The 14,317-nt window shown below is 34.5% G+C and overlaps 1 protein-coding gene across 8 annotated transcripts in view; it reads left to right on the top strand.

Moving 5' to 3' along the window:
* EPHA6 (EPH receptor A6) overlaps window positions 1-14,317 on the top strand; it is an 828,987-nt gene that overhangs the window by 463,677 nt on the left and 350,993 nt on the right. Inside the window, exon 6 of one of the 8 annotated variants that reach the window (XM_027586199.1) lies at window positions 5,377-5,504. The exons of the other annotated variants lie outside the window; for them this stretch is intronic. Within the exon in view, the coding sequence (XP_027442000.1) occupies window positions 5,377-5,477 (101 nt within the window). The 3' untranslated portion in view covers window positions 5,478-5,504. Of the gene's footprint in view, window positions 1-5,376; window positions 5,505-14,317 lie in introns of those variants that run through there. 8 annotated transcript variants of the gene reach the window in all.

The raw sequence follows: 14,317 nt of genomic DNA, 5'->3' as shown, positions 1-14,317 counted from the left end.
CCTGACTGGGGGCTTGATCTCAAGACCCTGAGATCATGACCTGAGCCAAAACCAAGAGTCAGACACTTAACCAACCGCGCCACCCAGACACCCCTGTGTCTGCTGTTTTTTAAAAATAATCAGCCTAAAATAATTTTTATGCCAATAAGGCATATATTTTGAATGAGAACTCTCCTCCCCTTCACGGCAGACGCAATTACTTGCCCATCAAAAAGCAACCTTTTTTTTTTTTTTTTTACTTACCGCCATGAATGTAATTTTGTTCAGGCAGTAGTATGCCAAGCTCCAAGGGAAGGTGTTTTTGTCTAAACTAGTGCTTTCAGTGAGACTTTGGAAGCACAAAATCTTCATTGAGCACAACTTTCTGCCACCAGCATCATGTTTACTATTCTTGGCCCCTACAATTCAAAATTACCTTTATGTCCCAGGCACAGTAATAATTAAAAAAAAAATGCTGTCAAATTTTTCCAGATACCCCTTAGAGAGTGGTACCACTCCCAATTGAGAAGCAATAGTCTAAATTAATCATGGTAATCCTGTTCTCCTTTGCAGTTTTTTATCTAAGAACCGCCATATGACCTAGTACAATCACCTTGTACTTCTCATGCTTGCTTCTGGGAAATTTTTTGCTTCATGACAACAGATGTAAGCCCTGGGGAAAGAGTTTTGCCTTGTCCCTTACACCCTCCCAGGTCTGGATATGACTGAGAGAGGATTGGCTCTCTGGAATATTAGCAGCAATCTTCTTACACCGAAACAAAAAAGACTGACGGTAAAAAGTCTTTACACTGAGAATGGTGGAGCTAAAAGATAAAAATCCCTAGTCTTTACAGACATCATCGAACTGCTGAAACACTAGGAAGATATGTAAAGGCTTTTATTGTTTAAGGCTTAATTTGCCAAGTAACCAGTTACTGCAGAACAATTTAAAAAACCTATCCAACATATTTGTCATATAGAATCTTTTCTTACATATTTCATTTTTAAATTAGTTTACAAATATAGAGACCCCAAGAAAAGTATTTTAGAAAGGCCACAATGAAAAAGGAAATAAATTAAAACTATTTTAATGTGTTATGAAAATCATATTTTTGTGTGCAGAAAGTATGCCTTAAAGGACACCTTGGAAGACACCTCAGCACACATCTAATAATATCATCCCCATCTAATAAATAACCCCTATCATTTGCTTCATTTCTTATTACAACCACTCCTTCAAATGGTACAGCCTCAGCCTGTACACATCCATGAATATAGAACTTAACCTCCAAAGCATCCCGTTGCATTTTTGGACAGCTATCATCATTAGAAAATGTGCCTCAGTCCATTCCAAATCAGGGTACCTATTGTTTCCCCTACATTGGTTCCATGCTTAAAGCCTTATAGAAAAGAAAAATCTAATCTCTCCTTTCTTGCTAACAGGTTTTAATTAGGCAAGGTTAACAAGGAAGGCAATGATAACCTGTGGGATGAAACTGAAATACAACATGTCAGAGAATTCCAGCCTGGCATATGCAGGCCTTGCTAAATGACCTTGTACATCTCCTGCTAAGCATATTTGGTCTTCAACTCACCATCCATTCATTGCCTTTTAGTGCCATTAAACCTGCCATCTTCAAGCTCTAAAAATGAACAACACACTGCATATGTTCATAGCTATTTTAGCAGGGACCAAAAAAGTGGCAGAAGTCCATCCTTCTGTTCATGCCAAAGTGCAATTTGTCAGTTGAAAGATGTTAGTTGATACACTAAGAATGGGCTGGAAAAACTCATTTGGCATGCCAGCATAGCTTTTATACAGTGATTTCAAATTTTAAAAATAGACTGGCCAAATTTCAACTCAGAGGTGACCTGGATCAGGTTATTTAATGTTTATAAAATAATGACTAAACATATCATCAAACAAATCCTAATTCCTGAGCAATATTCATGTATTTTTTTAACTAAAAGGGATTCGATTGTTTTTGTTATGCTTTTATTTCTTACGGTAGAAAATTATTAGCAATCCCAGAGATATATATTGTAACTCTTGCCAATTTGGGAAAGAAGAAATTGAGGTCTTACGTTTTATCATGTTCAAATTTTTGGAAAAATGTGCATTGAGGAAATTATTGATAAAAACCAAATCTGTTAAAACAGTTTGTCCCATCCCTGAAATGACTCATAGTTTTCAATGACAAATAGAGGCAACTTACTCTGATGAATTTAAAATTAAAAATAGAGGTAGATCTTAGCTTGAAGTAATTAAAGTAGCTATTCTGGGATTAGAAAATAATTCAAAATCATTAGAAGATGATTATTTATGATAGAAGTTTGGCTTAGTTTTTCCTGAAAAGAATGTTAACCTGTAAGAAGTAGAAGGAAACTCTTTTTTGTTGTTGTTGTTCATGATGTTTGTGAGTTAGAGCTATGGGTGTGGGAGAATGGAAAGTGGGAGTAAATATTAACCATTAATAATATAGTGTAACTATAGTATTTATATTGTTTATAATTACAATTAAAAACAGATAATTACATTTGAAAGAAATATTTAGTCATATACATGACTTCCAGTATTACTACAACTATGTATAGCATAGATCATGGAAACAAGATTGACAAGAAAAAAAACAAAACACATAAACCAATACAAGGTAGACTTAATTAAGAAAATGCTCAAGAGAAGTCTATTGGTCAGATGCTGAACAGGTCAATTTAATTGCTCTAAATTTTCTAATACACTACAAGTTTGTACATATAGTGTTTGTCTTACTCAGTATTTTACACATTTATCAGAATGGTTATTTCCCCTAAGAACATTCTGTATTTATTGGATGAAGGAAGAAATGATTGAATGAGCAAATCAATGAATGAATGAGAAAAAATACACATTAGTATTGTGCATTTTAAGTTATCAGTAAGAACTTCTCCCTTTTTGTAATAGCTGAGTAGGGTTCTGCCAGTTGGGCATCCAACTATTGATTTCAGCCCAGGTCATGATTTCAGTGTCATGAGATCAAGCCCTATGTCAGGCTCCAGCCTGGGCATGGAGCCTGCTTAAGATTCTTTCTCTGCCCCTCTCCCTCCCCTATGTATATAAAATAGCTGAGTAGCTTCTATTTGACCAATTGTTCTGCAAATAGCAACTATAAATTCTGGATAAAATATTTTTAAAAAATTTAAAATAACAACAAAAATAAAACACTACCTGAAGGTTCTGGAGATCTAAAATGAGGCAGATATTGGAGGGGAGAAGGGAGGGGACTGACCTGGAGAAAGGAAATGAACTGTGCTGCACAAGTTCCCATTTTTACAGTTTTTGCCTCAGCTGTGTCATGCTGAGCACCAAAATTGGGAGAGAAAACCCTCAGTCCTACTGGCATAGAGAACTGGAACAAGCACAACTGGAAAGTGAAGGATAAGAAATAGCAGAAAAGAGAGAGCCACAGAGGGGGAACCCTGAATTCTGTGTATAAACTCCACCCTGAACTGCGTGTGTGTGGGGTAGATTCCAAGAGCCATACTAAGGCTAAAAGAAGTATACTGAGATTTCTTTTTTCTTTTTTAAGATTTTTTATTTATTTATTTGAGAGAGAGAGAGAGAGAAACAGTATGAGAGGGGAGAAGGTCAGAGGGAGAAGCAGGCTCCCCGCTGAGCTGGGAGCCGGATGTGGGACTTGATCCCAGGACTCCAGGATCATGACCTGGGCCGAAGGCAGTCGCTTAACCAACTGAGCCACCCAGGCGCCCTATACTGAGATTTCACATGATACCCACCTCAAAGGAAAAATTTTGCAGTTTGAATTCAACCAAGTTATTGACTTAAAAAAAAAAAGTATGTTCAGAGGACTGTAGCAGAATACACAGCCTTACAATCAATCATAATGTCCAAAATACAATCCAAAATAAGTTTACATGAGAATAGCTGGATGTAGCTTTAACTCAAGAGGAAATATAATTAATGGAGACTTGTCCCAGAATGACCCAGATTTTGAAATTAACACATAAGTATTTTAAAGTTATTATTATAACTGTGATAAAGGGTGTAAAAACATCCCAATAGAAATTATAGGAGAGAAAAATAAAATATATGAATTTAAAAATTCACTGGATGGGCTTAACAGTAGATTGGAAATGACAGGAGAATTAGTGAACAGATTAATAGATGGTATTCAAATCTGAAGAACAAACAAACAAACAAAAAAGACTGATGCCTAAGAGCCGATGAGTCAATATCAAACATATTTGACTCTTAGGAGGATAGGAGAAAGAAAATGGGATAGCAAATAAGTGAAAAATTAAGGCAAAAATTCCCCATATTTGGTGAAAAACAAATTTATAGATTCAAGATGATCCACAAATCCCAAGCAGGATAAATACAAAGAAAGTCAAATCTTGGTACATTATTAAAAAAAAAAAAAAAAGGACAATCTTAGAATCATTGGAGAACATAATTTGTACACTGGGCTATAAAACAAGTGTGAACATATTTAAGTAGATTGAAATAATGTAGCAGATATTCTCTGACTAAAATGGGACTAAATTAGAAACCAATAGCAATAAGATACTCGGAAAAAAAGTTACATGAAAATTATACAATACACTTTAAATAATCCAAAAAAAAAAATCAAGGGAATTATAGAATATTTCGAAGTGAATAATTAAAACTCATCAACCCCAAATTTGTGAAATATAACTAAATCAGCACTTAGGGGAAAATGTGGTTTTAAATGCTTATAATATAAAAGAAAAAATGTCTAAATCAGTAACTTAAAGTTAAAAAGCTAGAAACATCATGGCAACTTCTTTGAAACCAGCAGAAGTCTTTGTTTTCTAGTCAGTCAAGAAGGAGTCTTATATAACTCAATGTGATCACAGGAGTGACATTTCATCATGTTTGCCATATTCTGTTGACTAGAGGCAAGTCACAGGCTCTGCCCACACCTAAAGTTAGGGGGATTACAAGAGGTTGTGAATCACTGGCGTCATTGTAGAGTTCTGCCTTTAAGTTTTCAAATATTGGGCATTGCAATGTTTATGATAGTAAAGGTTAATACTTTTTGGGGTGAAATATACAGTTATATTTGTGTGAGATAATTTTAGGTGATTTTTCAGACCACAGTAGGCCATTTTCAAACACTAAAACTCATTTTGTAAAAATTTCCCATATTGACTAGTTGTCTTATATTAGACTTGTCTTTCACTTTTAGAGATTTTAAGTTGGACAATTTTTAAGTGAGAAAAAAATTTCTAAAATATAAGGGCTCCACAAATTTGTATGAAATCGTTAATCAACTTTATTTACTCAAATGAAAAATTAAAGTATGGGAAATTATTATTTCCAGGAAGTAATATTATTAGAAAATATTAATACATTTTTAAATATCTTTTTTACAGATTTGATGAAAACAGACTTTGAACATTGGTTAGAAGGGATGACGTCACATGTCTTCGTTTCACATTGTGAATCTAACATTCTGATTTTTCACATTGTCTAATCTAAGATTATGACCACATCAATTTTGCCCTGCATTATTAACTCAAACTGCATTTGGTTAATGTAACTTGAGAAAATAAAATTTATTTAAAAGACAATGTATGAAAGTCTAAATGAGATCAGAGGAATCAGCGATATAGGACATAATCTCAGATAGTATAATTTATAGTGTAAGGAGAAATATAATTATGTAAGCAAACAATAACATTTAATTTGCTTGTCAATCTTTACTATCTCCCCTTATACATGCTCTAACTACTTAGCTGGTGTCTACACTAAAATGCACCTATGTATGCCTATGTTAGCCCTATTAGCTCAATGAAGCACCCTGAGTGACATATCTCTGTAAGAGACATTATTCAGCTCCCTTCCATCAATAAGATGTGCCCTTTTGAGTTGTTTTCCCAATACTGTAATTATGATGGACCATACTGAGTCTTCCATCCAATGGGGTGCAAGGATTGCTTTGTTGTTACATATCTAGTAGGAATCTCATTGTGTGTGTGTGTGTGTGTGTGTGTGTGTGTGTGTGTGTGTACAGCACAAAAATTTCATAGGTATGCATCATTTTTGGCACAAACTAGACAACCTCCCTCATTAATGTGCACATCTAGAGTTGCTGTAACTATCGGTAAGAAACTGTGTTAAATAAATGGCTTTGTTTTTTCACCTGCTAGGCTCTAACAGCATCCCCAAAGTAATCTTGGTCTAACAGCTTGAGTCTTTTGCAAAAGCAATCAAGTGATCAATTCTTTTTAACACTGAGAGGTAAACTTCAGTGCTATGCAGAATGCCAGGTGCAGGAACAGTTGCTGTGAATAACAGTAGAAATTTAATATGAGTCATACAATTTAGTATGGGTCCCTGCTAACTGATTTTTTTAAGTCATTACACCATGTCTGAAAGAAGTGAGGCAGGGGGCCTAAAGAAAATCAGGCAGTTGATCTAAAAATATGTTTTTATTCATTCAGAAAATAATTCTTAAACATCTAAGATGTGCCAGGCTGTGCTAGGCATTGTTGATAAAGCAATAAATTAGATTGATGTAGTCACTGCTGGCATATAATGCACATTTTGGTAAAGGAGAGGGAGAGAAATATATGCAAAAATAATAATTTAATTAAAATTTAATTATCCTGTGATACAATAGGATATTTCAGTGGGTAATAAGAGCAATTAACTTAGAGATTTAGATGTATCTCATTTTCAAAGAAACTAATAGATCTGAATAACTTATGTTTGAGTTTGATAAAGATTGATGTATATAATTTTGTTATTCAGTATTGCCAATCAACATATCTAATATATGCCCACATATATTTGTAAAAGAATTCTTTTAAACCATGTATTTATGACAAAACCATGATACATTATAACTCCAGTCTTTATTATAAATAAACCCATCAATGCAATATTTATAATTAAAATTCAGAAAATGAGAAAATTGAGATTTTCATAATATCTGATTATCATTTCACATTTATTATTTATTTACACATACTTAGGCAAAATAGTAATTTAAGAATATAATTCATATATCATATTTATGGGCTAATAAGATTTCATTTTTATCATTTCTGATTTTTTCATTTAATTTTATAACCGTGATATATTGTATTAATTTCATTTAAAGGAGATGTATCCGGGCATTTTTTAAATATGAGTGTACCTTGTTTCATGCTCTTTTATGAAAAATGCAGCAACAAGAACCCTATGGGTTAATTGAATCCACAGTCAAGTATTCACACATTAATTAACTTGAAGGAAAGTCTACTGAAGTATGCAAACTACCAAGTCAAGGTGTCAATTTCATTTTTATTTTAATCAGATCATCCAATCTGTGAAGGTGCTTATGGTCCTAAGTTAGTAGGGGGATGTGTGGAAGTTCCTTAATATTGCTATAATGCTTCTGAAAAAAAGCACAAAACCTATGTTTAAAATGGAGGTAATTTAATTACATATTTATAGGATTCAAGAATTCACTGTGGTTATACTTTGTAGACTTTGTTTTTTGTGTGAGTGTAATTTATTTAGTATAGGAATTAATTTGGAGGTGTTGATCCTAAGGTTAAGAATTCTCCAGACAACAGCAGTCCTTAAACTGGTGCCAGGTATTTTAATAGAAGATTTCAAAAGCCAAAATAGCCCACCTTGCTCCTGTAATATATATATATATATATATATATATATATATATATATATATATATAAGAAAAGTCTCAGGTGATACAAAGCAAAAATAAATTATCTCTATAGGTTATCAAGCTTATTCGTTTTTCTAAAATTGTGACAAAGTCTTAAACACCAAATTAAAGTATAGGTTTGTAGGACCATTGGTCTGGGAATCAGGATACCAGGGTTTGCACATCTCACAAATTCCCTGGAATCAGGACAGCAGGGTTGCATTTCATTATAAGTTAATGGGGTAGGTAAATAATTAACTTCAAGTCTCTTTTAGTATGAAATTCTACAATCTACAGTGGGTGTACAAACTTGTCTTTTTTCCTTCTTTTGATTTTTATATATTTCAACTTTTTTAAAGCCCTGAATTACCTATAGAAAATGGGATGGCAGTTTTCAAAAAACCTAAAAATAGAATTGCCATATGATCCAGCAATTTCACTTGTAAATATATACCCAAAAGAATTGAAAGCACGGACTTGAACAGAGACTTGTACACCCGTGTTCATAGCAGCATTATTTACAATAGCCAAAAGATGAAAACAACAGAAATGTCCATCAACCGATGAATGGGAAACACAAAATGTGGTATGTACATACAAAGAATACTCAGCCTTACAAAGGAAGGGAATTCTGACATATGCTGACATGGACAAACCTTGAGAACATTATGTTAACTGAAATAAGCCAGGCACAAAAGGACAAATACTACATGGTTCCACTTATCTGAGGTACCTAGATTAGTCACATTCATAGAGACAGAAAGTAGAATGGTGGTTGCTAGGGACTGAGGGAAGGAAGAGGGAAGTTATTGCCTAATGAATATGTAGTTTCAGGCTGAGAAGATGAAAAGCTTCTGGAGATGAATGGTGGTAATGGTTACACAGCAATGTGTACTTGATGTCACCGAACTGTACATTTAAAAAATAGTTAAAACAGTAAATTTTGGGGTGCCTGGGGGGGCTCAGTCAGTTAAGCATCTGCCTTCGGCTCAGGTCATGATCCCAGGGTCCTGGGATAGAGCCCCTATGTCAGGTTCCCTGCTCAGTGGGAAGCCTGCTTCTCCCTCTGACCCTCTTCCCTCTCGTGCTCTCTGTCTCTCATTCTCTCTCTCTCTCAAATAAATAAATAAAAATCTTTAAAAAAAAGTTAAAAAAAATAAAACAGTAAACTTTATCTTATGTCCATATTTTACCATAACAAATGAATCTGAATCCTGAATCTATGGAAAAGTTTTGTGAAAAATTATTAGGACAATTATGAAAGGATCTAATATCCAGTATTATTCTTTGGGGGGGATTGTATTTTATTTTATTTTGTTTTACTTTATTTTATTTTATTTTATTTTGTTTTTTTAAAGATTTTATTTATTTGACAGAGACAGAGACAGCGAGAGAGGGAACACAAGCAGGGGGAGTGGGAGAGGGAGAAGCAGGCTTCCTGCCGAGCAGGGAGCCCGATGCAGGGCTCGATCCCAGGACCCTGAGATCACAACCTGAGCTGAAGGCAATCGCTTAACCAACTGAGCCACCCAGGCACCCCAGAGGGGGATTGTATTTTAATATGGTGGATATTTTAGTGTTGCCTCAACCAGTTTTGGAAATTTTAGTCTTTTTTTCTTTCACAGTTGACATAAGAGTGGTTTTCTCCCTACTCTAAGTATTTCAGGAGGTATCAAAAAGGCAGGTGAATTTGAGATGTGGGAAAGAATGGGATGGAGGACTATTTTTATGTGATAAAAGTTCCTTAGAATTATGCCACAACTAGCAAAATTTTAAAGAAAGAAACTAATCTTCATGATTAGGATTGTATTTTAAGGGAATATACAAAACAGTTACATTTTAAAAACAATTTATTTCTATACTACTCTGGTGCTTTGAATTTATATGAATATTAATTTAGTAATTTACACCAGAGACTGTCATTATTTGCTCTTAGCAGAATAAAAAGGCACTGATAAAAAAAGAAGGAAGGAAGGAAGGAAGGAAGGAAGGAAGGAAGGAAGGAAGGAAGGAAGGAAGGAAGGAAGGAAGAAAGGAAGGAAGGAAGGAAGGAAGGAAGGAAGGAAGGAAGGAAGAGAAAGAAAGATGAAGGAAGGAAGAGAAAGAAGAAAGAAAGAAAGAAAGAAAGAAAGAAAGAAAGAAAGAAAGAAAGAAAGAAAGAAAGAAAGAGAAAGAAAGAAAGAGAAAGAAAGAAAGAAAGAACGAAAGAAAGAACGAAAGAAAGAAAGAAAGAAAGAAAGAAAGAAAGAAAGAAAGAAAGAAAGAAAGAAAGAAAGAAAGAAAGAAAGAAAGAAAGAAAAAATCCCTTTCAAATAATGTATAATTTCTTTTGAAATTTGTTTGGTGTTTACTTTTGAAAGTATACGGGCCTGATTTTCCTGGAAATCACTCCAAAAGATCAATGAAGTACAAATTGAAGACTTGAATTATGTATGTCCATCTTAAACTATCATGAACTTTTACATTTCAAGAGAATATCTTTTTGCAGGTTGTTGTAGGCTTTAAACAGAAGACAAAATTAACATTTAAGTTTCAAAGCACTCTATTGAATACAAAGAAAAAAGGAAAATTTTGTGCTAACAAGACAAGATATTATCAATATCTTGAAAACTAGATCTACCTTTCTAAAACCTTGATATATCAAATGTATTGATGATCTGAGTTTACTTAGAGATATTTTAAAGTCATTCCTTTCTTTGGAATAAAGATACTCTAAAGCAATTGAAGGTTAGCAGTTGATAAGCCTCAGGTTCTATCATGTTCTATTTTATTTCTTCTAAATACTACCCTAACCTTCAATACCAAAACATTTTAAATATTATGATAGAAAAAAAATGAAACATTTCAAAAGACTATTTTCCACCCTAGATCTAGGAGTAGCACAGGCTTCCGCTCATGTTCCCGTGGTTTTCGTGTAAAGAATCCATGCCTGAATTTAAATAAAAGATTGTTTTAGGTTTGCTTGGTTTTGTTTCTGGTATGTTTTGGTTTGGTTGGTTTTTTCTAGTTTGTATCTGTTCTGTTTGCATTATCTTAAGGTGAGGGGTTTTATTTTGTTTTTCAACAACTACATTTTGCAAGATAAAAAAGAGTTTCACTCTGTGGGAAGTAAAATTCATTCATTAATGGAATAAAATTCTTATTTGCTACAATCTGGATTTAAAACCTACCATTGCACTATCAGCATTTCTCTCTCACAGCAGTTATGGAAAGATACTGAAAATTCAGCAGACTATCTAAATCAGTCTGAGAAAATTCAGTATGGTCTTGTTTTGGTTTATATCGAAAGGCCACATTGATTTAAGGCCTTTTTAACTCTAGAAACTCCACATTGTGACTTATCAATCCTTCTCCATCTAAATCTAGATATTCTTGCTTTCCTGGTCTTTTAGTATTGTAGGCAGTTTAAAACTTTTGTATATTAATAACAGCAGTATGTTAGGTGGAATACTTATATTAATTAGTTAATTCAGCAAATATTTATTCAGCAGCTACTATGGACCAGTCAGTATTCACAGTGCTGACATCACTGCACTGAATAAATCCAGTAAGCAACACTTTAAAATTTTCCAGTGGTAGACCCCTCTTTTAAAATTAATAATTAGATTGAATCATTTAGATAACTAAGGGAAGTGGCACTGTAGTCATATCTACATGTGTGCAAATGCTACTTGGGAGTTGGTTGATTATTAATAGCACAATCTGAGACTGGAATGAATAGCATGCCACCATCGAATGTACTATTATTTCTCATTACCCTGTGAAAGCAGAGTGAGGATAAGCAGTAACTGCACATGGTGATGAGCAAAGCCAACAAAGTGTATGTTTAGGAAAACTAAACAACAAAAAATCGACCATGATGATGTAATTATGTAGAATATAAAAAGACTTGTATCCTAAGTCAGAACTTGGATCACATGCTACTTGTCACCATTTTTTGAAAACTGTATGGCCTTAAATCCCTTGAGTTCATTGAACTTCAGTTCTGTCCCTGTGAAATGAAAATCAGAGCTGGCATTTATAAACACTTCCCACATGCTAGAAACTATTTTCAGCACTTTAAATGTATTGATTCATTGAATCCTCACAACACCCCAGGAGGAGATATTATTACTGTTCCCTTCTTTTTTTTTTTAAGATTTTGTTTATTTTTTGACAGAGATACAGCAAGAGAGGGAACACAAGCAGGGGGAGAGGGAGAGGGAGAGGGAGAAGCAGGCTTCCCATGGAGCAGGGAGCCCGATGCGGGGCTAGATCCCAGGACCCTGGGACCATGACCTGAGCCGAAGGCAGACGCTTAATGACTGAGCCACCCAGACGCCCCATTACTGTTCCCTTCTCACACATGATGAAATGACGGTACATAAATTAGAAAATTGTCCAAAATCACACAGCTTATGAGTGGGGAATGAGATTTGAGTCCAGGAAGTCTCACTTCAGAGCCCATGCTCTTAACCTGTGAGTGTTTTTATGAGGCTACACGTGAGATAATAAAAATGATAGAGCTTTGCAATCTATGGTGTCAATAAAGCATAGTAATATTATTATTAAAGTGTGAATGATGAACACTTATCTGTGTGAACTCATTTTTAAAGTAAACAGAAAGTAAATTAACTTCCCAAATCAAGTAATACCAGGTCATGTGCTCAGACTTGGCCCACTAAGACACTGTATGGGAACAGCAAGGAGAGTGGGGTCTCAGTATTTATTTTCCGGCTCTCTTCCTTCTGGGTTATTTCTGCCTGGCTATGTCCCTGGATGGTGGGTCACTGCTCCTTTCCAGGCTGGCAGCTTCTCTTTCTCAGAATTCTTTCCTTGGCTTTCAGGTTAGCTGCTGGGCTCTCTTCTATAAGACCCAAAGACAATAACAGTTGTGTTTTGGTTTCAGGGTTGTTGTTTTGTTTTTGACCCCCCTTTTCTTGCTCTGCATTATTCCTATGCTTTTCCTACATCCTGCACATATCTTTGTAAACAATCCCTTTTATAAACCCTTCCTAAATTACCCCCAATTTGAACATGTGATCTGCTTCCTGTTGATAACCTAATTGATATGGTATATTTGCTCTTAGAAGATATTTGGGGCTACTGGTAAGTTAATACAACTATTAACTAAATCATCTATGTTAAAGAATAATAACAATTAAAATATTCCAGTGAAAAGTCTATCACCACCTTACAAATATAGCCTTTTAAGATAATTAGTACATTTATTTTTTATTTTTTTAAGATTTTATTTATTTTTTGACAGAGAGAGACACAGCGAGAGAGGGAACACAAGCAGGGGAAGCCCGAGAGGGAGAAGCAGGCTTCCCACCGAGCAGGGAGCCTGATGCAGGGCTCAATCCCAGGACAATGCTGGGATCATGACCTGAGCTGAAGGCAGACGCTTAATGACTGAGCCACCCAGGTGCCCCAAAATAATTAATATATTGAAAATACACAAAACCAAAGCCAAAAAGCAATATATCATGCCCATGCATAACCAGAGCCTGACTGTGACTTTTCTAACTTACTTTCTTGTGTAACATAGCATTACTTTCACACTTCTTAAATAATTCATACATACTTTCACAAGTTCAATGGCACTGACTTCAAAACTCAAAATTTACATATTCTTTGTTTGGAAACATTACCATATGTTGGTAAACACTGAATCCATCTGGAATGTTTTAAGCCTTTCCCTAATAATATTGTAAAGAATCAAATGCCAGAAACTACTTATTTTTCTGAGACAAATGTCAGTTAATCTCAACCTGAAGACATGTTACTGTCTGTCTGTGGTCTTCATTACATTTTATTTGAAAAAGAAAAGTAGGCTAGTCAACTTTGACAGATTAAAATGAGAAACTATATCATTTCTGCCTCTATTAAAATATTGTGTGTGGATAATTTTGAAATGTATTTACTTCTTTATAAATATATATATACATCAGTATGGCAAAAGAAGTCATCAGTACTTCATCATGTATAAACATACTAAATTTGGAAAATATAAATGCCTACACAAAGATTAGTAGCATTTTTATTTTCATGAACCACATTGCATAACTTATGCTTTCCTTTTTTACCTTGTAAACCATATATACTGGTCAAAGCAAACAAAGTATACTTACTGGATTTATATTTGCTACATTTTTATTCATTTTATTCAACACATGATAAACAATAAAAGTATTTACTCATTGTGATCACTACTATAAGGGAAATAACCTGGTTGCTATGAAACATAGGTTAACCTATTTCAGATGCAGAGGTCAAAGAAATTCTCTTTAAGGAGTTGACATCTAAACTGATGTCTAAAGGATGAGAGTAACCCAGCCATGTGAACTGCATTCCAGAAATAAGAAAAAGCATATGACCCTGAGATGAGAAAAAAAGTTCTCTATGTCTTGACAGAGGGCAATTGTAGCTGGTCTCCAGTGAATGGAGCAAAGTTCATGATATAATGATAGAATTTGGGGCTCCTTGGAGCCAGGGCATGCAGGTGAGAAGTTTGAATCATACTTTATGTTCCTTTTGGAAGATACTGAAAGTTTTTGAATAGATCTTTAAAAGATGAGTCTAGCTACAATGTAGGGAAGGGATTGGATGGGGTCAAGTGTGAAAGGAAAGCAGTCAGTTGAGAGACTATTTCATTAGTTCCATCAAAAGATGAAGGT

Source organism: Zalophus californianus, chromosome 1 (genome assembly GCF_009762305.2).
Source record: "Zalophus californianus isolate mZalCal1 chromosome 1, mZalCal1.pri.v2, whole genome shotgun sequence".
Classification (NCBI taxonomy): Eukaryota; Metazoa; Chordata; class Mammalia; order Carnivora; family Otariidae; genus Zalophus; species Zalophus californianus.
Note: the sequence above shows the minus strand (reverse complement) of the source record. Positions and strands in the feature narration are given on the sequence as shown.